Source organism: Drosophila sulfurigaster, chromosome X (assembly GCF_023558435.1).
Source record: "Drosophila sulfurigaster albostrigata strain 15112-1811.04 chromosome X, ASM2355843v2, whole genome shotgun sequence".
Lineage (NCBI taxonomy): Eukaryota > Metazoa > Arthropoda > Insecta > Diptera > Drosophilidae > Drosophila > Drosophila sulfurigaster.
Genome location: NC_084885.1, coordinates 561,702 through 588,511, shown reverse-complemented (window position 1 = coordinate 588,511; position 26,810 = coordinate 561,702). Strand labels below are relative to the sequence as shown.

Sequence of the window (26,810 nt, the reverse complement as noted above, 5' to 3'; positions counted from 1 at the left end):
AATGATGTTCAGTGAAGGCAAATGTTATATTTAATAAATGTGTTTATTATTGAAAGCATATTTTTACATAAATTGCGAGATTTTAACAAATAATCTATTTATTTATCAGCTGTTCATAGGATATACCAAAATACAAAATGCAGCAACCTACAAATCACAGGGTACGGTCTCACTATTGCTCAATTTTAATACGTCGTTGGCAATAGTTGGTAACGCGATCAGCTGTGCTCAGGCCTATCGAATGCAGCTTATTTTAAAACTACTCTTATATCGATAACGTGACGATATTTATCAACAATTCAGCCGGCAACGGCAATAATTTGCATTCTTTATATATATCGTTTTTAATTTGTTAACAAAACATAATTGCTGTTGTTGCTTTGGTTTTTTGATAACGATTGCAATCATATAACTGTATCGAATTTGCATTCCACGCACACGGAATTGAGCGCGAAGTGAGCGAGATTACTGTGCACGGGGGAGGGGCAATAAAAGTGGGCGAGATACGTGGCAATGATGATATGACGATGATGATAATCTTTTTGCGGTACAACAAATCGACAAGCTGAACAAACAAATTGCAATAGTGAACGAGGGATAGTCAAGGGACTCGCAAGGATGTCGGCAACGCTGCGCTATCGCGGCGATAAAAGCAATTTGCTTGAATTCGCCAAGAATCTGGATGCATTCAAAAAGGTGCCGGAGAAGTACACGGAGACCACTGAGATCGGCGGCACACGTAAGACTTGCATGAACACCATATGCTGCACTATGCTATATCTTTGCCACTTTCAGTGTCGCTGCTGAGCCGCCTGCTTATCGTGTATCTGGTGTACACGGAATTGCGTTATTATTGGCATGAGACGGACATTATCTATCAATTTGAGCCAGACATGGCGCTTGATGAGCAGGTGCAGATGCATGTGGACATCACGGTGGCTATGCCCTGTGCCTCGCTCTCCGGCGTCGATCTGATGGACGAGACGCAGCAGGATGTGTTTGCGTATGGGACGCTGCAACGCGAGGGCGTCTGGTGGCAAATGTCCGAGTCTGATCGCAGGCAGTTCCAATCAATGCAGCTGACCAATCATTATCTGCGCGAGGAATACCATTCGGTGGCGGACATCCTGTTCAAGGACATACTGCGCGAGCGACACGATTTGCCGCACAGTGAGAATCCGCAGCGTGCCTCACACTCGGCGGCAGCGCCACCACCTGGTGCACTGCAGCCCCAGCCGCAGCCACAGCCACAACAGCAGCAACCCCATCCACATCCACATCCGCACGAGCTGCCGCAGTCAGAGAGCAAGTTCGATGCCTGCCGCTTGCACGGCACACTGGGCATTAACAAGGTGGCGGGCGTGCTGCATTTGGTGGGCGGGGCACAGCCTGTAGTGGGCTTGTTCGAGGACCATTGGATGATCGAGTTCCGGCGCATGCCTGCCAACTTTACGCATCGCATCAACCGGCTCAGCTTCGGGCAATACTCGCGGCGCATTGTCCAGCCACTGGAGGGCGATGAGACCGTCATCTACGAGGAGGCCACCACGGTGCAGTATTTCATCAAGGTGGTGCCCACGGAGATTCAGCACACGTTCAGCACAATTAGCACATTCCAATACGCTGTCACCGAGAACGTGCGCAAGTTGGGTACGTCATCAATGCATCTCCACCTTAAGTGTATTAACTAACTCTCTCTCTTTATTTCTATCTGCCTACAGACTCGGAACGGAACTCTTACGGCTCGCCGGGCATTTACTTCAAGTACGATTGGTCCGCCTTGAAGATTGTGGTCAGCCACGATCGCGACTATCTGCTCACCTTTGTCATTCGACTCTGTTCCATTATATCGGGCATCATTGTCATTTCGGGCGCGATGAACTCGCTGCTTCTGACGCTGCAACGTCGCCTGCTTCAGCTGTTTGCTCCGCAGCTGTATCAGCGTCATCTAAATAGCCAGCAGTCATCAGCATTGCTGGCATCGTCCTCCTCATCGCCAGCAACGTCGCCTCCGCCTGCGCTCAGCGTCGCCGTTGCCGTTGACAGCTCAGCAAAGGTAAACGTGCCCACAGTGCCGATCAACGAGCTGCTGCTGATGGCCAATGTGGATATATCCGCTTATCGGCCAACCACTGCGCCGGGCAAATAACACACAGACTAGTGGAATGCGTAATCTCAGTTATAAATGAATCCCAAACTCTTCTTTATGATACATTAACAATGTAGCAGCTACTTTATTTGCGCTCTTAGTGTTACAAATTTTAAGCCAAAACCAACTCTTGTACATACAAAACACAAATACATAACATACGATATACAATAAATGTTACACACACAACGAAGAATAAAAAAAAAACACAAATAAGTATTCTACAGTCGAGTGTGCTCGACTAGTGGATACCCGCTACACATTTTTGTGTACGACAAATAAAAATGTTGCTTGCATGGAAAACATTTAAGAGGTGGTTTACTTGTATTGACGTGCGTGGAACCTAAAGGTATATTGAGACATTTATTTATTATTTTCAGCAGAAATTAAAGAGATCGGACAGAGTAAATAATATTTACTATTCGATCGTAAGGAAACCTTTTAAAAGCTGTTAATTCTCTTTTCTTAGGGCTGTGACTTATATCAAAATGAACTTGATAAACATATACATAGTAAAAGCTACAGGAATATTGTCAGCAAATTTGATAGCTGAAGCCCTGAAGTCTCTGAGATCGAGACAGAGGAAATACAGTATATAATATTATTTAGTATGCGATCGAAAGAAAATGAATTGAAATGTGCATTTTAACCTATTGAAATATCATCAGCAAATTTGAAAGCTATAACTCTATGGACTTTCGCTGGTCCATGATGATACACTGCGCAACGGGTATACAAAAAAAAAAAAATAAATGATTGTAAACATTTACTGCTCGTGACCCAAAATATTCGTGTCCAGGTTGCTGTAATAGCGAGCTCCCGAGCGACGATAGCCGAACATGCTCTTGAGTATCTCCAGGCCAGAGTCGACTGTGGTGCGCACATCTCGCTCGCTGCCCAGTTTCGGATTAATCTCGACCAGATCCATGCCCTGGACCCGTTTCGTGTCACGCAACGCCTCCACGATGCTGATGCCCTCGCGCAACGTGAGGCCACCTCGCACGGCGGTGCCAGTGCTGGGTGCCACGTTGCTGTCGAGTGCATCGATATCGAAGCTCACGTGTATTTTATTCGCCGGATTCAGAGCGTCCAGTGTCATCTCGATGATTTTGGGTACGCCAACGCGATCGATTGACTGCAAGCAAACAACACGAATCAAGACTTAGTACAACTGCCCGCTAGATGGCGCTGGTAAGAAAGCTTTGCGCGCAAGCTGCATAGCGATTGGCGGCGGCGCTAGATGATGGAAACTAAACTAGATAACTAGAACTATGATGGCGGCCATTATCGATAGTCGAAATGTGCAGCCGTCTCGCTCTGGCCTTCGTCTCTGCCCCCCTTGGCATACCTCGATTGAACTAATGAGGCGATAATAAATTTGCAGCTCAGCACAAAAACATTAAACCATTTTTCAACAGACGTCGAATTTTGCACGAGTCATAAATAATGGCTGCTGTTGCTGCCTGCAGCCTGCTGCAGGATGCAAGCGGATGTGGCTGAGCACGTTGCAGCAGCAGCAGAGGCAGCAGCAGCAACCACCGTATTTTTATGTGATCGTCTCGGATCGGAAGTTGTAACGACCAGTTGGCCAAGGGGTGGGCAGAGTGGCAGAGAGGAGGCGCTGCCCTGCCTAGGGAGTGTCCTGTCCTGTGCTGTGTAACTTTGCCTGCAGCTACAGAGAAGGGTGCAGACTGAGCTAGGATTCAATTTCGCAGCCCCCCGACAAAGCGAGCATTGGACAACCCCTATAAATGCGATGCGAGCTTGCACTTACAGCACACATTCACACACACACACACACACTCACACATGCGCATACATTTTCGGATGTAACGTTGTTGAGGTTGTCACGCACGATCGTTATGCGTTATTTGATCCCCCCAGCCTTCAGAAACCCGAATTTTACAATCCTGCGAGCGCGCGCTTGTGTATGTGTGTGTGTGTGTGTGTGTGTGTGTGTGTGTGTGTAATTTAGTGTCCCTCGATTCTACTTACATCCATGGCATAGTAACGTATTCCAAATTTATTCAATATGAACGCCTCGTAGGGGTCAATGTCCCTCAGTCCAATGTACACCAACTGATCCTTCGGCAGACTGAAATGAGTCACACAATGCGAATAGAAGAATGCGTGTGAAAGTTGTGTTGATCAAGTGACATGTGGAGAATTTTAATTATCTTCAATAGGAATGAACATATTCTACATTGAGGTTATGTTCGACTGAACTTTTAAACAAATTGGGTTATACATAGTGCTTATGTTATAGCTAAATAAAACTAGATGTCTCATGGAATTGAGGTTGTATATGACTTAAAGAAAACAGACTGCAGTTATATAGCAATAAAACTACATATATATAATTAAGGTTATGGAGAATTAACCGGTAGTAAAACAATGAAAACTATAAAATTATTGTTGAGTTAGCTAGCATTTAAGGACTACAGAAAAAAAACCAGTTTCTATCGAAGATTTAGAGATTTGAAACGATGAAAAGTTAACAAAGAATTGCGTTAATGGAAAGGTTAGAAATGCAAAAAAAAATGGTGGAGAGTCAAAGTGATGGAAAATCAAGGCAATTGTAATTCAAAGTTGTGCAGAAGTTTGGATGCTATGAGGAAATACAATTATGCAGTGTTTTCTTGCGATTTGTATATATGTATGTTGTAGTTGTAAAATACTATAATACTATACCTATAAAACAAATGAGGAAATGCATTTTACACTTCCTTTTTAAGGTTGCGTCGAATTGCGAATCTATTTGATTTTAGATCTTGTTGAGGGGAAAGGGCAACGATCAGCTGCATCGAATGTGTCTGTGAGTGTGTGTGTCTGTGTGTCTGCATGTATTCTAAAGGATACTGATTAGTAGGCCAGGTGGCATTTCAGTTTCCTTTTGAGGCAGTCAACTGTGGCAATGTGGCACTGTGGCGAGCGAAAGGAAATTCAGCATAAAAGGAACAGCACACATGCCACAATTAAAATGGCATGCAGTACAGCGACCCCTCGCCTCTTACTTTCGCCAGCCAGCCATCTCTCTCTCTCTCTCTCTCTCTCTCTCTCTCTCGCTTTATTTCTGTCGCGTTTCCTCGCTCTCTCCTTGCTGCTCCCTCGCGATCAGTTTTCTCGGGTGTCTTATGGTAATTTAAATGGTGATTATTATTGTTTAGTTTCAGGGAAAAACTGCATCTGTCGATCGCGTTGTGCAGCGAGACGTGCAAAGTTAAAAATGCCCTTAGCACAAAGGACGGAGGACGAAGGACCAAGGACCATTATGTAAATGTAAAAGGGGGAAGGAGAAACAGCGAGGGGGTTGATGAATCATGCACTCTCGGGGACTAGTTTTTCGACCAGTTCTAGAGCAGATCCAGCTCCTAGGCACTCCTTGCAACTACAGATTGGTGCAACAAACTCAGACTGCAGCGAAATGGACGAGTTGACTGTTGTGTTTTGTTGATTTTTTAGTTTGTGTTTATTCAAAAACACACGCACACACAGACATGCACACAAAGCGAGCGTCATAAATCGCTTAAGGGTGCGGCGGCCAACCCCAAAAACGAGAAGAACAAAAAAGAAGTGAAGGAAAATAATGCCGTGCCCATTGTTGTTGTAATCCGGTGTAGTTGGCTGCTGATTTTTAATCCCAGTTTTGTTGTAAATGCCAAGGTGCGTTTTGTTAGCTGGCGAAGCCAAAAGGATTAAGCCGCCGCCCCAGTATCCCGCATTCCCCTTTAGCATCACATTCGCATTCAATCGACAAAATGTGTTGCATACTGCGCGGCGACAGTGACAGCATACTGAATGTGTGCATGAGTGAGACAGGGCGAGCGCCAAAGAAAGCACGTGGCCAGCACTCACGTACACACTCCTTCTCCCACCCACTCTCGACTCACAGTCGGCAAGGCATGCGTCAGCAAAACAGAAGTTGGCGCAAATTAATTATTATCAGCAATGCTTATCGGCAAGCAAATAAATACACACGCACATATTCGTACTGTGTTAAGCTAACCACTGGCTCCCATTTCAGTTGGCGTCCCCCTTTGATCAGAGCCAGCAAATTTGGCATTGTCACAACAATCGTACATATGTACATATGTACCTATGTACATTCATATGTACATGCATGTGTACAATGCTGCGCTCAACTCCCATTTCAGCTGGCGCCACCCTTCGGCCAAAGCTCACAAATTTAGCATTGTCATATCGCGTATGCAATGCATGCACACATATGTAGTTTCGTGTCACACACACACACACACATAGTAGCTTGCATGCATGCATAAATTGCGCTTATCTGGCAATGGACTTGCGGCACTTGCGCGTCGCCGATCTGTCTCGTCTGTCCACCCCCTTTTGGCCTTTAGCACGTTCGCAGTGCTGCTGTCTGGCAACCCAGATCTAAGCTAAAAACCACCCCAATCCAGCCAACACATTGCTTGCTTGAGTTACATTTTTATGTTTTTGCGAGCAGCGGCGACAGCGGCAATAACAATGTGTTCACTGCGTGTAAATTGGAACAGACAGGCGGCGGCACATTTGTAATGCCAGGCCATAAAAATCAGCACATGGAAACCGGTGGGCAGCGCATAACAGGAAGCACACACACGAACACAATCACACACACGCACGCACACACACACAGTGAGAAGCGAATACAAGCGCAATTAAGCACACGCACGCACGCATGCCAAAAAACCCTGAGCCAAGTCCACAGTACACAGACACAATCACACACACATACACATACGCACTCTCACGCTACTCTGGCTTCGATAGGGGGTGTAAGCAAGCACAGAAACAGAAACAACCCCGTTGGCGTTGGTGGTTGTTGCACTGCAAAAATACGTTTGCTGAAAGCCAAAAAAAAAAACAGTATTAAAGCGTTAAACAGCCCTCGTGCTTTGCAAGGATAATGCACCAAAAAAACGAGAGAGATAGAATACAGGAAAAGAGGGAGAAAGTACATAGAAAGAAACACAGAGCATCATAAAACGGTTGTCGACCTCATAATTAGTATCTATGGCATCCAAAATTCCAGTTTTCGATTTGCAAAACTGATCGACAGCCGCCTTATTTCGCAAATCGCAATTCAAATTTAAGCCCAGAAAATATATTTCACCATTGACCAAATTGCGACTTTCTGGCAACACTTGGCGAGTTGATTTGATCACCTAGCTTACTTGCATGACGAACATGCTTGATGCGAACACAAATCTAAATGCACGTACATATATATTTAAGTGTACATACATACATATATGTGTGAGCGCTGCCAGGCTACTGGAAAAAGCAGCTCCAAAAAGTCATTTCTTGAATTTAAATAATTTCCAAGAATTCTGCATGTTTTGTAATTGTTGTAATAAATACAAACATTGAATTTACTTGTTGGCGCTATGGATATGGAAATTGTTCATTTTGTTCTTAAAAACAACGGGTGGTCTGCGCTGAGTAGTTGATGCTCAGCTCACAAAAGGAGATTTCCTACGTCAGATCACCCACCATTGGCACCCGGTTTTCCATACACAAACAGGAGACGAACACGATTACCTGAGAGCGCGGTCACTGCCGTCCACTCTCAGAGAGAGAACGACATCAAACAGGGAAACCAACAACAACCATGGAAACAAATGCGCGCAACGTCTCTCTTTCTCTCTAGCATTAGCTCTCACTCTCTTTGCACAAGACTGACTACAAACGTGTCGCACATACGTAACATGAATGCTTATGTGTGTATTGTGTGTGTGTGTGTGTGTGTATCAGTGTTGCCGTTGTCTACGAGGGTAGCAGCAGAGGCAGCAGCAGCAAGAAGAGGAGGTTGTGTGTTGCGTTCGCTTTTGAGTTCGCGTCATTTTCATTTCCACGCTAGACGTTGTACGCCGCAGTACGTTTGAAACGCTCTTTCTCTGTGTCGTTGTGCGCTGCCTTCACAGCTCTCGTGTGCTCTGCTCATTTTGCAATTGATTTTTTTCGTTTTTTTGTTGTGTCCAAAGGAGAAAAGTAATGCAAATAACGTATACAACTTGTTTAAACTTAAAATCAAACACTAACTCAAAGTGAACACGAACAACAATCTGCAACTGCACTGCAATAACAAACAAACAAACAAGCAAGCAACAATAACAACAACAACTAGAACAGCAGCCGCAACAGCAAAACGTAAGCGTAACACTAACAACAACAACAACAACAATGATACGACAACTATCAACTGTAACTACAATAGCAGCGGCAGAAATAAAAGAATGCTACTAAAATTGCCAAAACGATCACAAAACGCGCTGCATAATTGTGCAATTACATACAAACATACACACGTACATTCGTTTTTATGTGTATGTGTTTTTTTTTGTTGTTCTTGAATGTTGTTTGTGCGCGTGTGTGAGTGTGTATTGTATGGAGCAATTTTCAAAACACACTTAGTACGTGTTTACATACATATGTATGTATATTTTGTATGCTAAAACTGAGAAATTACAATATATGCAATAGGTATGAGGAGAATCGGTAGACAAGGCTTGGTAAAACGGTCGGGTGGCATGTAGCGAGGGGGGCCAACAAACGCCAAACAGTTCAACAAACTCAAAAGAGAGGCAAAAGAGTTAAGCGAGATCAGTGCAAAGAGTAGTAGACAGCATAGTAGTAGTAGAAGTAAAGCAATAGTAGTAAGAGTGAGAGTAGTAGTATATTAATCGCAGCAGCAGCCGCAGTTGTAGTTGTAGTTAATATTAGTATGTATGTATGTATGTACGGGTGTGTGTGTTTGCTGTGTGTTCAAATCTACTGCCGCTGCCGTCGCCGCCGCATCACATTTTCTGCCTGCGCCGCCGCCGCCGCTCTGCTCTCTGCTTCTGTGTATCTGCGCTGTCAGTGTCCGTGTGTCTGTGCAGCTGTGTGAGTGGCAAAAAGGGCGCAGCTAGCATATCGATTTTATGTGCAGCGAAAAAAAGGAGCATTGTACGCCGACAAAAACAACTACACATCAAAATAGTAGTAACTAGAATTCAATGTATTCGAAAAATTTTTTTTTTTGAGCAGTTCTCATTCAAACAACAAAATAAAACGCCGGCCAGATTTCAAATAAATACAAAATAGTTTTAGTACAAATTTTGTGAGAAATCGAATTGTGATTATTTCAAAACAAAAATATATTTAGTAATACTAGTGTTGTATGTGTGTATTTTGTTGCGGCAGCAAAACTTTTCAACTAAAGAACAACAACAAACTTGTAATGATGTAGTGGAAGTGTGAGGGAGAGAGAATTGTGCGGAAATACAAATTAGAACGATTCAACGCTAAAGCAATGAACAATTCATATTTGTTGTCGATTTTTTTTTTGTAAATTTTTGTTTTCAAATTAAGAAAGAACAACAAACATAGCAAAGCAGCGCGTGTTTTAATTTAATAAGCGCGTCGCTAGCAACAACAACAACAACAAAACTTATAGATACTAAGTGCGTGTGTGTATGTGTGTGTGTGAAAAAGCAAACATGCATATGTATTCATATCATGTGTATGTGCCGTGTGTGCGTATGTTTGTGTATTCACATGAATGGTGAAATATGCGCGCTAGTTAAATAAAGCATACTCACACATACATTTAGAGGCATGCATAGAAGAAATAGCAGCAACAACAAGAACAACAAAAACAACACAACAGCAATACATTGTATATATTGCAAAGCCAAAGGCAAAGAAAGGAGCGAGAGGGAGAGCGAGGGCGGTAGGTCGTTCGCTTGCCTGCTTGCTCGTTCCCTCACTCGCTCGCTCGCTCACTCAGTCACTCTCTTCCCAATGGCGCTCGCCATAAATTAGCACAGTGCCTGAGAGACGCAGTAGCAGCAACTGAGAGAGATACTGTTATAATCATCAGTATTGAAAAACAAAAATCTAACACAAAACTACAACAACAACAATGGCAGCAGCAGAATTGTCCGAAAATTGTGTAACAATAAAAAAGAAATGAAATTAATATGTACACACATATTTATTTAATGTGTATACATAGAATTTTGGCTAAGTATCAATGACTACTTCTCATTACTGCTGCCGCTGTTGGTGTAGTTGCCGCCTTTAGGTTTTGGGAAAAATCGATGAAATCGATAAATGCGCGATACGATAACAGAGCCCAACAACAACGAGCAAACCAATTTACCGCTTTTTTTGTTTTTGTTTTTATTCACTCTTTTTGATACAACTACAACAACAATATCGACAACGCAGTAGACGACGAAAACGACTCCAGCGTTCAAATAACTGTTAGCAAGAAAACAAAACAAACGAAATAGTCGCAATTAATTGTGTAGCTAAAGAAACAGAACATATCCTGGTTCATCAAGTGCGAGAATCCTTGCCCTAAGAAGAAGCAGCTATAGACGAAGGAGTTGCGCCGTGTACAGCGCGCGCGCATATAAAACAAAAGAAAAAAGAGAAGGAATTCAAATTCAAATTTGCGGAAGAAGCAGAATTTTAACCGAAAAAAGTGAGTACTAAATAAATAAATACTTTAATTTTAAATGCATGTGCTGACGAGCTGACGAGCTATGATGGATCAATGAGGACAGAGGGGGGATGGTGGGAGGAAGGCAGAAAGTGGTGCAGACACTTTTAAAATCTCAGTTGTCATGGAAATTGAGAGCGGCAAACTATGTATGTACAAACATAGTACATACATATGTATGTATGTGCGCTCTTCTCTTCGCTGCTCTTGGCGTGTGGGCGTGCAAATATGTATGTAGTATATACTAAATACACACTCACACATTCAATGTGCTATGTGCAAAATAGATGTGTATGTATATGCGTGCGTTTGTCGCGTGTGTCAGTTTTCGTTTGACCTTTTGACTTGAGTGCGACGAATCACACAAGAGCTAGAGCTAGAGCGAGAACGAAGGAGTAGAACTCAGCAGCAACCACCCAAAAAGTGCAAGTTCACACACAGAACACAGAGATCATCATCAATGCAGTCAGCAGCCTGTCGGTGTTGCCAGACTGCTGAAGGCACGGCAAAAGCAGCGCACATGGTTCTTTTCTGTTATTAATCCAAGGGGGTGGCATTGTTCTTTACTTTTGTTGTGTTTAACCCTTGTGCGAGCCAGGCGTACACATTTCATCCATTTTCGCAAAATAAATATTACAACTCGGTGTTTTTTTTTTTTTTTAATAACTTTTAGGGGTTGCATGTTTTTTGTTTTGGCTTGATAGAGGGTGGGGAGGGTGACGGGCGGTTGCTCATTTTGTAGTTTTAAATAATTTTTTTTTTTTTAGGCTGTAGTTGATTTGTTCGTTATTGGTTTTCATGGTTCAAGAGGGGGTTGTGTGAGCTGCTGTGTTAAGAGTTCGTTGCCGCTATATACCGTATATAAGCATGTGTGTGTGTGTGTGTGTATGTATTACATAACTGGGTTTGGCCGGGTACGTGTTTTGTTACAATTGCCAGCAGTAGGAGCAGTGGCAGCAGCAGGAGCAGGCGAGAGAGTGAAAGAGAGAGAGAGAGAGAGCGAGATAGAGAGAGATAGCGAGAATGTAACGGCAGCATAGCACGAAGGCTTTGCAAGGACCTGCGCTCAGTAGCATCGCGTGCTTGGGACGTAGCGGGTCTCGTAGCGGCAACGACAACGGCAAAAACCAAAAGCAAAATCAAAATCTAGAAAAGCTCAGCAAACTCTCCACCTAACACAAAAAGAAATATTAAACCAACTACCTCCTTTGCCCGCTGCGCCGTTAATATATTTATAGGTGTGTGTGTGTGTGCGTGTGCGTGTATTAAATAAAGTGGCTTGTCTGTGTTTGCGTCTGCTGAGATTGTAAGCTCTTGCTCTCTATCGCTCTCACTCTTGTTGTGTGCGTGTGAGTATTTGTTTGTGTGTGTGTGAGAGTGCAAAAGTAAGTTCCGAAAGTGGGCCGCAGGGCGGCGCTAGAGTGCGCAAAGCTCAAACTAACCGTTAACCAAACTAAAACTTGAACCGAAAAGTAGATTGCAAGTAATTGGTATTTGTAGTTTAATGATTGACTGACTGATTGATGGATAGATGCAGTTACTAACACACCTTGCAAATGGTTTAATCTTGACATTTAACTCTTATTCTCTTTCATATGCTGTGTCTGCGTTGATCTACAACAATCCGATTTCCCATTCGAACTCCAAATCGAAATCGAATTCGAATTCGAACGGCAACAAATTTGAATCTGAATTGAAATCAATTGAAGTGGACTTTATGATGGCAAATACAGGCGCCGCCGGCGTGGACACACAAGCCCAACTAATGCAGAGTGCAGCGGCCGCTGCGGCGGTGGCAGCCACAAATGCCGCCGCGCCGGTGCAAAGTGCAGCAGCGGTGGCAGCAGCGGCACAATTGCAACAGCAGCAGCAGGTGCAACAGGCGATATTGCAAGTGCAGCAGCAGCAGACACAGCAAGCGGTTGCCGCTGCCGCCGCTGCGGTGACACAACAATTGCAGCAGGCGCAAGTGGCGCAGCAGGCGGTGGTGCAACAACAACAGCAACAGCAGCAGCAAGTCGTGCAGCAACAGCAGCAGCAAGTGCAACAGCAGCAGCAGCAAGTGCAACAGCAGCAACAGCAACAGCAGCAAGTGCAGCAGCAGCAACAGCAAGTACAGCAAGCTGTGGTTGCCGTCCAGCAACAGCAGCAGCAACAGCAACAACAGCAGCAACAGCAGCAGGTGCAGAGCAACACCAATGGCAACGCTGGCGGGGCACAGAACGGCAGCAATGGTAGCACAGAGACGCGCACAAATCTCATTGTCAACTACTTGCCACAGACGATGACCGAGGACGAGATCCGATCGCTCTTCTCCAGCGTGGGCGAGATCGAGTCGGTGAAACTGATACGCGACAAGTCGCAGGTCTACATTGATCCACTAAATCCCCAAGCGCCCAGCAAGGGCCAGAGTCTCGGCTATGGCTTCGTCAACTATGTGCGTCCACAGGACGCCGAGCAGGCGGTGAATGTGCTCAATGGTCTGCGATTGCAGAACAAAACGATCAAAGTGTCATTTGCCCGACCCTCCTCCGATGCCATCAAGGGCGCCAATCTGTATGTGTCTGGGCTGCCCAAGACGATGACCCAGCAGGAGCTGGAGGCGATCTTTGCGCCATTCGGTGCGATCATTACCTCACGCATTCTGCAGAATGCCGGCAACGATACACAGACCAAAGGTGTGGGCTTCATCCGCTTCGACAAGCGGGAGGAGGCCACCAGGGCGATCATTGCGCTGAATGGCACCACACCGAGCAGCTGCACTGATCCCATTGTCGTTAAGTTCTCGAATACGCCCGGCAGTACCAGCAAGATCATCCAGCCGCAATTGCCCGCTTTCCTTAATCCGCAACTTGTGCGACGCATTGGCGGCGCCATGCACACACCTGTGAACAAAGGACTCGCCCGCTTCTCGCCCATGGCCGGTGACATGCTTGACGTGATGCTGCCCAATGGCCTGGGGGCAGCTGCGGCGGCGGCAACAACGCTCGCCAGCGGACCTGGCGGAGCGTATCCCATATTCATTTACAACCTGGCTCCCGAAACCGAGGAGGCGGCGTTGTGGCAACTGTTTGGCCCATTCGGGGCGGTGCAATCGGTGAAGATTGTCAAGGATCCCACAACGAATCAATGCAAAGGCTACGGCTTTGTCTCGATGACGAATTACGACGAGGCGGCCATGGCCATAAGGGCACTTAACGGCTATACCATGGGCAATCGTGTGCTGCAGGTCAGCTTTAAGACCAACAAGGCCAAGTAAACACCGCGACTGCAGACAGCAGACTGTAGACTGCAATGACACAGGAGAGCAAGTACACCCCTCAAAATAGAAACAAAAAACACCCTTAACTACACAATACAATTATCTAGTTGACACGGAAGCAGAAGAGCAGATGCAGAAGAAGCAGAGAAGAACTCACGTATACATATATAAATATGCATGGTATCAACTAAACTGGTAACTAAGCGCAACAAAAAACAGTATGTGTAAAACACACACACACACACACACACATATGCAAACAAACACACACAAAGACGGACAGACAGACTGACGGACGGACAGACAGACAGAGAGAGAGAGAGGCGGGCTTTTAGCCCAAGCCGAGGAGAAAAATCTCGTCTAAACAACGAAACGGCGGCCAAAACGCCGTTGAGGCCGTTGCAATAGCGAAATTCTTGTTTAGCATTTAAGTAAGCGAAGAGCCTAAACTAAACTTAACTTGAGACATCGTGTCGATTGCAATATTTAACAAAACAAAATAACAAAAAAAAAAAAAAAAAATACGAAAAAAAAACAACAAAAACTAAACAAAATTAGTCGCAAAGCAAAAAAAATAACAAAGAAATCTACAAAACAAAAAAAAAAACCAAAAATGCGATAAAGCAAACCAATGCATATTAATAATTATTTATGAAATTTAACTAGCAAAAAGAAACAAAAAATTTTAAAATTATTAACTAAGAATAAGCAGCAATGAAATCTTCCAGTAACGAAAAGAATTAACAAAATGCAAATGAGATGAACAAAAAACCTAAAAAGAAGCTGTTAGTTACACTCCAATTTTTCTACGAAACAAAAATAACAAGAACAACAAAAAGAAGATAAAAACTGCAAGGAAATGAAAGAAATTTCACATGATATTTTTGGATTTTTGTGACGAGTCGCGTTAGAGATTTGTTTTCCCCATTTTCTCGGCTAGCTTAGAAGCAAAATGAAAAGTATTCAAATGAAAATAAGTAATGGATAAACAAACACATACATGGAGGCTGCTACAGTATTACAAAATATATATAAACAAAAAAAAAAAAAGAAACAAATTAATGAAATTTAATAATTATTATACTATATACAATAGCGATATATTGACATAAATGTATATTGTATTTAAATTTAAATTTTAATGTTTTGTGTTTGTTTTTATACATATGAAAAACCAAGCTAATGCAAATGAGAGCCAAGCGAAAATCCAAGAACAAAATCTAGCGTCCGACTCGTACACACCCACAAACACAGAAATAGACACATACACACACACACACACGTGAAATACACCCAACACAAACATGGTCACATTGAGAGATGACAAATTGCATGAAGCTGGAGAAATTTTTTTATGGTCAAGTGTGCAAAATGCAGCGATAACGATAACGTAACGATAACGATAGCAATGCAAGCAGTTTACGCGAATAACAAACAAGATAAAGTTGAAGAGAAAGAGTTGTAGCAGAAGCTGAAAGAAAGTGAAAGTGGAAGTAGAAGTAGAAGCGAAGAAGAAGCAGAATGCAGCAGCAGCAGAGCAGAAGCGATAGCAGTAATACAATAATTTATGCGCAAATTTGAAACATTTTACTAAAGTAAATAATTGTTAGTGAATATTATACTATAATATTTATATATACCTTATATACTTTATATAATGTATAGTAAGCGGCATAAGAAAACATTTGCTAACATTTTTAGAGTTTAAAAAAAACAAGAACAAAACCGTAGCACAAAACTCAGTAACTAAATAATAACAACAACAACTTGAATATGAACATTTTTTATATGACAAAAGTTAAAAAAAAAAAAAAAAAAACAACAACAAAAAAAACCCAATATATTAAACAGCATTAGCAAAGCGTTTTTCTAGTTAAGTAAGTCAAACTTTTTGTTATAAAACTTGAAAGAAAAAACGATGTGAAAATGAAGAAAAATTCAAAATGACGCTTTGCCCTCGCTGCCTATTGACAAAGAATGAAAATCGAGGTTAAGCAGGAGCAGGAGAATAATCAGAAGAAGAAGAAAGAGGAGAGTACAGTCGCGTTCAGTATTATGTGGTACTGTGCGGTACCGTTAAGTTCAACCGTCTATCTATCGATAACACACACACACACACACAGTAAACCCTTTCCATACACACAAAACAAAAAAAACAACACTTCGCACATCCAATGATCATTGATCTTTGTGCAATTTCTGCGTTTTATCATTGCTTACACACCAAACCAAACCAAACACTGACACACACAACATATCTTTGATTTCTTTGAGAGTTTCTATATTTGAGTTTTGATTGATTGGTTGATTGATTGATTGGTATTTTTGTATTTGGTATTTGGTAAATGCGTTTTGTATGATTTCTTTGTTTATTTGTGTTTTTTTTAACATAATTGAAGCGCTCGTTGTTATTATTCAAATTGCAGCCATGCATATTTATTTATTGTATACCATTTATGGAAAGAGACTTAATTAGAACATGTTTCTTTTTTCCAAAAACATATACCATACATACATGTATGTATTTCGATTAATTTCAATAATGATTTTCTTTATAGTAGGTACAATACGTCTAGTTACAATTAATTTATGTCAACACTACCTATTTTAAGTTGTATCCAGAAACAAAAACAAAAAAAAACCAACGAAAACACTGACAACAACAAATAAGAAATACCTTAACACAAGATCCTTAGCAAAAAAAGAAAGAAGAGAAAATATGTGGAATGTAACAAAAGCGAAAATTGCTTGTGTATAAACAATATTCATAATTATAATTATTATTATTTTTTTCATAATTATAGGAAACAATTTTTTGTTTGAACAAAATTTGCAACAAGAAATCTAGTCAGCAAAGTGAAGGTAGAGCAAAAGCAAAAGGAAGTCGAAAGTCAGAAAGATGAATTGAGGCAGCCACACGCCATAGAAAAAGATATATAGAAGGAGAAAAATACGCGTGTAGACAAAAAAAATGCTAAATATTTTCGAAACGATTAAAAAAAAATTTATATTATTATATTCTAATTACAAATATACCATAACTACCATATAGCAAAAAACAAAAAATGAAAATTACATTTAAAGCAACAGCAAGTAGTGCAAGCCCCGCCAAGGAGAATGAAAAGAGATCCCAGCATAGAAACCCCTTCAAGATGATACTATCAAATGATGGAAAGAATAGAAAACAAAACTTATGTTCTAGCTAAAATTTAAGCATAGCAAAATTGAGCGCGCCAGTCGATAACAAATAAAGAAACACACACTTTTAAAAAATTTCATGACATACACAAACATTTATACACGAGCGAAATTTTAATTTATTCACATTTCTTTTGTAATGTCGAAATATCCAAAGATTTATTTTCATTATATTTATATATATATATACATATATGTATAGTATATATATGTACACAATATTATCGTATATTATGTATTATTCCCGTAACTGTACTAATTTCTTTAATGAAATGAAGAAGTGGAAGATTGATAGCAAAATGTGTGCAAGAAGAACAAAGAGAAAGAGAGAGAGGGAGAGGGACCGAAGAGAGTTGTCTTTTATTTTGCGTGCTTATTGCATTCAAATGAATTTGCAATAATTCTTGTGACTTCTATTTATGCATATGTCTATGTATATATCATTCATATGCATATATATCTGTATAAATAGAGTGAAAGAAGAATGCATATGGAATGAATATGAAACCATTTAATGATTAAGTGAAATTATGTACTTGATTTTGTTTAATTTATTTGTCGATCATAATCTTTTTTCAATTATACTATTATTACGTAATTATAATATTGTGCAATAGTTTTAAAATGCAGCAAACAACAACAAGAACAACCGCAAACAACAAAACATGCATCTCAGCTAAATTACAATTATAATTTCTTTAAGTCTTAAAACAAAATTAAAAGAAAAAAAAAACAAACAAAAAACAATCTAAAAAGAATGCATAGAAACGAAATGAAAAGTAAATCATTTATTTTTATGTAACTTAAATATATTAATATTATTATTCAAAAGAATACACAATATAACAATTATTTTTTTGCGTGTAATTTACGAATTAAGGAAATTTGATATATTTATATATAATATATTATATACATATATGTATAATTTTTTTCTTTACCTTTAAGTAAAACCAAAACAAAAGCAAACAACAACAGAAACAAAAACAAAAAAGAAAAGAATATGAAAATATTATTTATTGTACTTTATAATTAATTTAATTTCAAATCCTATTTCAATTGCAAATACAATTCGAACTCGAATTCGAATTCGAGTTGGCAATTCAATTGCTTTCACTTGAGCGAAGCATACAAGATAAACACACGCAAAAGAGAGAGCAATTAAGCTGGAGCGTTGACAGATCTTCACTCCAATCGAAGCGCTCTCTCTCGCTCTCTGATTCGGACTTAAAGCGCCACAAAAAAGAATATGCTTCTGCGTTTTTTGAACATTGAAAACAATATATTTTTTTTTTATTTAATTTGGATTTTTGATTTGTATTTTAGTTTACATATTTTGCTATTGATTTTATTTCTTTTACTTTATATTTATTTGTATACTCTGTCATTTTCCCACACCCACACACACATATACACATGCACATATTATAAACCCTAGCGAATCCGGCGCATATTATATGTAGAGATATATAACCATATATATCCAATATAATGTTAAGGTCATTGTAAACCAATTGACTCGACAACTAAAAAAAACTTGTGTATCGAATTGTGCTTTTGTTTTTTTTTTTTTAATTTATTTGATTTATGATTTTGATTTTATCTGTTTTGACAATTTCTTTTCGATTTGATTTCTTTTGATTATGATTATGATTACTACTCATTATACATATGTTTAATTTTTATGATTTTTATAATTTGAATTTTTGCCAACAAAATATTAACTACAAGAAAAAAAAAGGAAAAAAATATACAAACAATAATTTTTCAATAAAAAACACTTGATAAAATTGTCGCATAATTTTTTTGTTTTCATTATTTTCTGTGTATCTCTTGTATTATTTTACTTTTGTTTAAATCTTTCTTTATGTTTGTTACTTTGTTAAAACTTTTGTTTTGTGTGTATGTCTCTTCACCCACCAGTTCGTAAACGTTCCCTTTGTGTGCGCAGACCGGATCTTATCCTATCATTACCCCCCAGCCATTATACCACGGATGCAATCGATCTCCTGTTTCGCTTTCTGTGAAGAGCAAATTCCCAAAATGGAATACCAAATATTCCAGTCGTAAAGCTAGTCAAACGTCAGAAAAATTAATGATCTCATCGCATTCCCATAAACCCAATATTTTTCTATTTTGGGGCAGGAACACCTAGTCAAAACAGTCAAACCGCGGCCGTTTCTTTGATTTTACTAAACTACTTTACTCAAGTATTTCGTTTAATATCTTCAAACCAACAAACACTCACACACACACACACACACACACACACACACTCAGACACACATTCCACTTAATGAAGAACCTGACGAACTGGACGAAAAGTTGCAATTTTAACTAAATGCGATATTATTTTTGTTGTGTGCAAAACGAGAATTTAATTGATTTTAATTGAATTGATTATAAATTATGATTAGTTAGCCTTAGTCTTATGCTTAGTTATCGTATATAATCTATATAGTAATATGCGCTTATTATTTATATATACACTTATTTATACAACAATAACAACAAAAAAGGCGAACCTCAACTAAACTATAACTTAAACAAAAAAAAAATTTCAAAAAAAAAGGATAATAGTTGAAGAGAAAAGCAGCATAACAGACAAGATACGCCAGATATGAAATATGTATATTATGATTATGATTATTACATTATGATCAAGATCAAGATGCGATTATTTAATTTTTTTATTATATCGAATACTTAATAATATTTATCCAACATTCCAAATGATATTTCAACAACAACAAAATGGAAAAAACAATGCAACCAAAAACAAAAAAAAAACAAAATTAATATTATAAATGTATTTGCAAAATATATGATTATGAGTTTTTCTTGCTTTGCATGTCGAATACACTAAACTTGGTTCCGTTATCTTTCAGTTCATGTTCAACTTTGGTATCCTCATTCATTGAGTTCTGTTTATTTGGCTTTCTCTGCTCATTTAACACGTTTCTTTCTGTTTCGAATCGTATCTCTTTTCATTTGAGTTCCCCCTTTCCACCGCTGTGTCGATTTCTAGCTTCGTCTAGTCTATAGTCTAGTCGCTGCTTTCATTTCCGAGCTCAACGTGCGTTCTCCTTTTTTTATGCGTTTCGTTTCCTTTTTGTTCCCCATGCGCTCTTTCGCTCTCTCTTTTTCCTTAGTTGAATTCTATGCGCTCTTTCTCTCTCTCGCTCTTCTGTCGATCTCTTTGTTGTACACTTGCCCCCGCTCCCCTTCCGCTGTTCACTATTCATGCAGGGATATCGCGTTCAGCTCATTCAAGTTTTTTCGTTAAACTTTTGTGATTTTGAGTAACTATTGCCATTGATTTTTCTTACAGTGTAATTTGAAACTCTCATACACTTACACCAACACCAACATCACTTCCACATCCACACAGTTTTTCTCCAAAATGTTTCAGTTGTTGTGCTACAGTCTCCAACCAACGAAGTGTTCCGTCTTTATATAAAAGCGTATAAGTTTTTTTGCGCAGTGTATTTACAATCTACTTAGTTTGATTTTGATTTAGTGTGTAAGTATGTAAGCCAAATGAACTAACCCAAAAAAAAAACCAAAAAAAAACATAAAACAATTATGAAAACAGAACATAATTATTAATAGATCAAAAGAAACAATTAACAAGCGAAAAAAAAGAACTCTGAAAATGGAAAAATGAACTTTTTGCTTTTCACTTTGATTTCATTTTGTTAACTTGCTCAGTTCTTTTGCGCAGTGTATATCTCTCTTACTCTCATGTTCTCGCTCTCTTTCTCTTCACAAACATTTAAAATAATGAAATCTTTGTCCGATTTTGCTGAAGATTTGAGAAACTCAACAATCCAATTCAGTCGTCCGATCTGATATATTGCGAAATGACAAATTTAAATGAATTTTTAATCTGAATCTTGAGTGAAACAGACGAACGGACGGACATATAATGATTCAGGTTTTGAATATAGATTTGTTTATATCTTCCTTTTTATACTTTTTACTGTCGTTTGTTTTTCGGTAAGTAAAATGGAAAAGCAGAAAGAGGCAGACATGGCATAGAGTATAGATGGATGAGAGATATAACATCGCCCCAAAACAACATACTCTCGTACTTAACCCAAAAAAACATAAACCAGGCGGCTAATATATAATTTCATTTGCTTTCCTCTGTACAGCGTTAATTTTCCTCAAATAATAAACATCGCCCATGATGAGTTTTGACTTCAAAAATGGTTTTTTGTACTCTTTTTTCTATTGTAGCTAACCAAAAAAAAAAAAAATAATGATTAAAAAATGAGTCGAATACATTTCTAATTTGTTTCTTTCTCTTGATTTATTTTCAGGCGTGTGTTGTTCGATTTTGAATTGAATTTGACATTTAACATTTACATTTAACATTTAACTTGACATTAGTTAATTAATTAATTAATTGAAGCGCAATAATGATTGTATAATTATATATGATTCCATTCGATATTGATTGTAATTACATTATTTACATACTTGGCCCATATGCACATACATGCATCTATAAAAAGATATGTATGTATATTGCCATATATATACTCGTATATAAACCACACACACACATTATATATTGTAATTTCCTTGATTTAATTACAGTTAACGCAACGCAACGCAACAAAACAAGACAAACGAAAAACGAAAAAACAAAAAAATTAAAACAAAAACAACTTTTATAAGTTTCGAAGAGATCAGCAAAATATCAAACAGCTTAACACCTTTCCTTATCCCCACCCCTTTAAAAAGTAGAGAAAGAAAAGCGTACTGAACGAAAATATTCTTGCAGAAACTCACACCCTAAATTGATCGATATACACTTACATATGAACATATGTTATTTTTTCCGTTTATGTTTTCGTTCAAAAATATCCATACAGGATTATTTGAATTCTATAATTTGAACTGCAAGAATATTGGAGGCTTACAAATGAAGGAGGAAAAATACAAACCCAAACCTTAAAGCTAACACCGATAGTTGTACTTATAAGCAAAGCACTTTGATTGAACAATAACTTGAACTTGAAAGTTCAGAAGGGGAAATATTGTATAGTTTGCGTTTGGTTTTGAATGTCTTTATTTAGCATACGCACCTAGAAAGTCGAGAAAAATAACCTCGTATTTAAAGTCTAGTAGACCAAAGTCGTAGTCCTTATCCCAAAGTTAGAATATGTATGTATATTCGTTTAATAAAATGTCGCATAGCGATGACCAAAGAAGTAACAATCACAACCAACTGACAACTCTAAACAACCACCCGCCGATCTCTACGTTATATAAATAGATATATATTATATATGTATTTATATATAAATGCTTTATTTGAGTAATCCCAACACTCGAAAGAATTTATTAATTTGAAGAGCTTTAGTTTATCTAAAGAAAATGTTCTATTGTTGTACTTACATATGTATTATGTATGATATTTTGTATTGTAAATAAGTGTACACACACATACACACACACACACACACACACACATCAACAATAATTTGTTTTAGTGTAACGCTCTTTGTTTCTCCCCCCTCCCACGCACAACACACACTATATCTATCTCTGTCTGCCACAGAGTAAATGCTTGTGCTCATCAACAACTAAAAAAACGACAACAACAATAACAACTTAAGTTTTTGCGTTTTAGCATCATATTTTCATCGGTTTTATCGATTATTGTGATGTATAATTTTAAGTTATCCAATTGATTGTCTCTCTTCTCTTACTACTTATTATCTATGTATGTACATAAACAAAAGCTAAACCAAAACTATTTACAAGCAAATAAGCCATATTTCGAAGCTAGCGAATTAAATTTGAATTTACGATTTTCGTTTTCGGTTTCGGTATTTCGATATTTGATTTGATTTGTTGTTTTTTGTAGATTCAACACCCAGCACCAGAGCCAGCTACGACGGCGGCCAATAGACGCGACTTACATACATAGACTTCAGGGGCAACCCACCCCCTTTCCCAGCCATTATGCACCTCTTATACTCTATATACATATATATACAATATATTATCAATAGTATATATGTATGTGTGTATAACAGTAAAACTAACAATAGACCGAGATTTTGTTAATTTATTACTTTCATTTTCGTTTTCGAATCTCAGTTCAAAGTCAAGAACTTAACGGGTGTCCTCTTCAGTTCATTTGTAGATAATAAATATACATACAATATATGTACATATACAGTGGATCACAGCTTATTTCAACCACCACCAACCGACAACTTTGAGTTAGTATACTGGCCAAACTAAAAGAGGTATTAACTTTATTTAAACGCAGGATTGTAGTTTAATGTTTTAACATACAAGATACTTTTTCATTTATCCTCTAATTTTTTGTTTACTATATAAAATTATTGAAAAACAAAAAAATGCCAAAAAAAAAGTACCACAGCTTATTTCAACCAGCAACTTTGCTGCTGTGCAAAGATCAGTTTCCTAGGAAAATAACGGTTCTTTATTGATCTATTGCATTGTGTATAGTATTTTTTAATGCTTAGAAGTTAGATTTTCGACATTTTAAGGTTTAGATCTCGAAATACACGCGTGTTTTACGAAATGGGTCCGTGAACCACAATTGAGAAGGAAAATGACGTCATAACTCCTTTAAAGAATGGATTATCCCGTCCAAAAAATTATGAAATGATGCATCTGAGTGCTTAGACGGTGCAGAGCATCATTCACGGTATTGTTTCGCGAAAATATAGTGCATTAGAAGGGCAAAAATGTACCCATTGAAATTTTTAATGAGACCGACGCGCGTTATATTGTCCGGAAAATCGGGAAAATCCAAAATTTTCGCCACCAAAATTTGCCAGTGTTATAGAGGAGGAATTGAGTAAGGCGTGCCACCCAGAATCAATTCGAGAGTACTTCGGGAAAGTAATTTTAATGACAGTACAAGGCGCAAGAAACCGTTTATAAGGCGCGCGAATCAAAAGGCTCCTTTGAAATTTGTCAAGGAGCATGTGGGAAAGGATAAAAACTTTTGGAACTTAATCATATTTGTGGACGAGTCCAAAATCAACATTTTTGGCTTGGTTGGAGCTCCATATGTCGGTCAGAATCCAAATTCCGGGCTTCAAAACATAAATTTAAAGCCTACAGTCACGCATTACGGTGGTAGCGTCGTGGTTTGGGCCTGTAAGTCCACAGCCGTAGTCGGAAAACTCAATTTTATTGACGCGACCATTGACTAGACTCAATATCTAGAGGTACTGAATGTCAATTTGATCCAAAGTGCAGATAAACTGGGCATTAAGGATGATTTCCGCTTCTACCAAGACAATGACCCTAGGCTTAAGGCAGGAATTGGGCAAGATTGGCTAATGTGCAACTGTCGTCATGTCATGAAACCATCAGCTCAGTAACCTGACATAAATGTTGTAAAAAATTTTTGGGCCATTTTGGACCAGAACATCGGAAAAGGCCAATTTCCAACAAATCTAACCTTAAAATGGCTTTAGTGGAAGAATGGGACAAAATTAGCCTCTATATCACAAAAAAATTGGTGGAATCTATTCCCAACTGTCTGGAAGGAGCTATTAACCAAGAAGGAGGTCATACGAAATTCTAAATACACAGTTTAACATATTTATATTTAGTTATTTTCAGCTGGTTGAAATAAGCTGTGGTACTTTTTTTTGACATTTTTTGGTTTTTCAATAATTGTATATATTAAACAAAAAATTAGAGGATAAATGAAAAAGTATCTTGTATGTTAAAACATTAAACTACAATCCTGCATTTAAATAAAGTTAATACCTCTTTTAGTTTGGCCAGTATACTAACTCAAAGTTGTCGGTTGGTGGTGGTTGAAATAAGCTGTGATCCACTGTATATATAAGTTAGTATATACTATATTGTTTTTTGCAGCTTTTATAGAAGTCAAGACTTGACATAGAACGTATTCTTAGTTATTTTAGCATTTTGATTGACTTAAATTTCGTTACGAATTACGTTTTGTTTCCGTTTTGTTTTCTTTCCTTTTTCTTCTGTTCTTTTCCTTTCTGCATGCCACACACACACACACATTATTACGTATTCGCCATTCATCATACACACATACATATATATGCAATTATTTGATTCCGTTTCAATTCACAGTAAACAACTCTGTTATCATTTCGTATTTTTTTTTTGTTTTTGTTTTTTGTATTTGTATTTATTTGTTTTTTGTTCGATTTAGTTTTGATTGTTTTAAGATTCTTGGTTTAGGTTCCCAAAATACAAATTGAAAACAGAAACTGCCAAAATGACAAGAAATGTTATTAAATTTTCGTACGTTGTCAATTAATTAATAAGAAAACGAAAATGAATTCAACAGAATCCTAAGACTGAGATTACAACAAAAAGAATGCGTGTAAAATAGCGAAAAGCAATGAATAATTATTATTAAATAACGTAAGAAAAACGTTAAAAATAATAGAAAAAAAAACAAACAAATCGAAATGCATAAATCGAAAACAAAAATCAAAAACTTGGTTCATTATGAAGACTGTGATACGGGAGCTAGCTCCCAGCTTCAACTACATAGATCTTAATGCAAAAAAAACAAACAGCAACAAACATCTAAAACACCTAAAGAAACGATAACTAAAATTAGTTGTAAGATTTTTTGCAAGCGATTTTTGTGTGTCTAGCTGTAAGCAACTTTAGCGATAACAATAACGATTACGATAACGAGTGCAATAAAGAATGTAGCAAATGCAATGAGAGGGAGAGAATCGATAACGATAACGATAACTCACCAGTTCGGCGCAATATCGTCGATGGCGGCATGCTGCCAGGTGCCGCGCAGCTGCTGCAACAGAAACGAGACGGGCATCCCGTGTATGTTGCCCGACTGCGACGTGCTGTGCAAATTGATGTCCGCGTGCGCATCGATCCACACCAGCGAGAGATTGGGCGTGTGCTGCAAATGCCCCGCAACGGAGCCTGGTCCCCCGAAAGACACGCGTTAAAATTGTATTTTGAATTTGCATTGTACATATGTATGTACATGTATGTATATACATACATATGTAGTACAAGTCAATAATAAGCTACACACCAAAGCCAATGGCGTGATCACCGCCAATTGTGAGGAATTGGGCATTCTGCTGCAGCATCTGTTGCACCTGCTTGATCAGCGCCAGATTGCAGGCCATAAAGTCCGCATAATTGCGTATGTGGTGGTAATGCTGGCGCTGCTGTTGCAGCAGCGTCTCGTCCACTGCATATTGCAGGTTGCCGTAGTCCGTGATGATCAGACGCTCTGTTATCGCATGCAAATCGATAAAACCAAAAACGATACAAATAAATCGCACCATCGAATAAACAGAACACAATCAAAACAAACGTCTTTCATTTCGAACTCTCTACTCAATTCGTATTCGTATTCGCATTCGCATTCGCATTTTGCGTCTCACTCACCGTCACTGCTCTGCAACACCTGACGCAACTTATTCTGACGCAGCAAATCGGGCGCTAGCTCCACGCCTTGCTTCGACTGTCCTTTGGCAAAGGGTACACCGATGATGCCCAGATGATGTGATGACGTCGCTGTGCTTAAAGCTCGCTGCAATTGGCAGCGCGACGCTAGCGCCATCTGTCGGGTCCACCACATGTTCTACTTTGTTTTTTGCGTGTGTGTGTGTGTACGCGTTGTTTGCTCCACGCTGGACAACTGCGGTGACAGTTCTGAGACTGAGACT

At 38.9% G+C, this 26,810-nt stretch overlaps 3 protein-coding genes across 6 annotated transcripts; 2 read left to right on the top strand and 1 right to left on the bottom strand.

Annotated features, from left to right (window-relative positions):
• The first annotated feature begins 293 nt into the window (after window positions 1-293).
• LOC133848061 (endoplasmic reticulum-Golgi intermediate compartment protein 2) lies at window positions 294-2,365 on the top strand. Its single transcript, XM_062283439.1, has 3 exons — window positions 294-739; window positions 796-1,650; window positions 1,722-2,365. Exons 1-3 carry the CDS (start codon window positions 619-621, stop codon window positions 2,147-2,149), a joined length of 1,404 nt encoding a protein of 467 aa, XP_062139423.1. The 5' UTR covers window positions 294-618; the 3' UTR covers window positions 2,150-2,365.
• LOC133848065 (arginase-1) lies at window positions 2,199-26,810 on the bottom strand. The gene is made up of 5 exons (XM_062283444.1): window positions 26,530-26,810; window positions 26,168-26,371; window positions 25,866-26,052; window positions 4,145-4,244; window positions 2,199-3,284 (listed from the first exon to the last, which is right to left on the bottom strand). Exons 1-5 carry the CDS (start codon window positions 26,720-26,722, stop codon window positions 2,916-2,918), a joined length of 1,053 nt encoding a protein of 350 aa, XP_062139428.1. The 5' UTR covers window positions 26,723-26,810; the 3' UTR covers window positions 2,199-2,915.
• Window positions 8,001-16,558, top strand: LOC133848057 (protein elav). Of its 4 annotated transcripts, XM_062283432.1 has the most exons (3): window positions 8,002-8,302; window positions 10,367-10,625; window positions 12,353-16,558. In XM_062283432.1, coding segments are annotated over exons 2-3 (1,551 nt in total). In that variant the 5' UTR covers window positions 8,002-8,302; window positions 10,367-10,624; the 3' UTR covers window positions 13,903-16,558. The 4 variants fall into 4 exon arrangements, with proteins under 4 accessions (XP_062139419.1, XP_062139416.1, XP_062139417.1 ...); XM_062283435.1 differs by lacking the exon at window positions 10,367-10,625 and having other exon boundaries at window positions 8,001-8,302; XM_062283433.1 differs by lacking the exons at window positions 8,002-8,302; window positions 10,367-10,625 and adding an exon at window positions 11,708-11,881.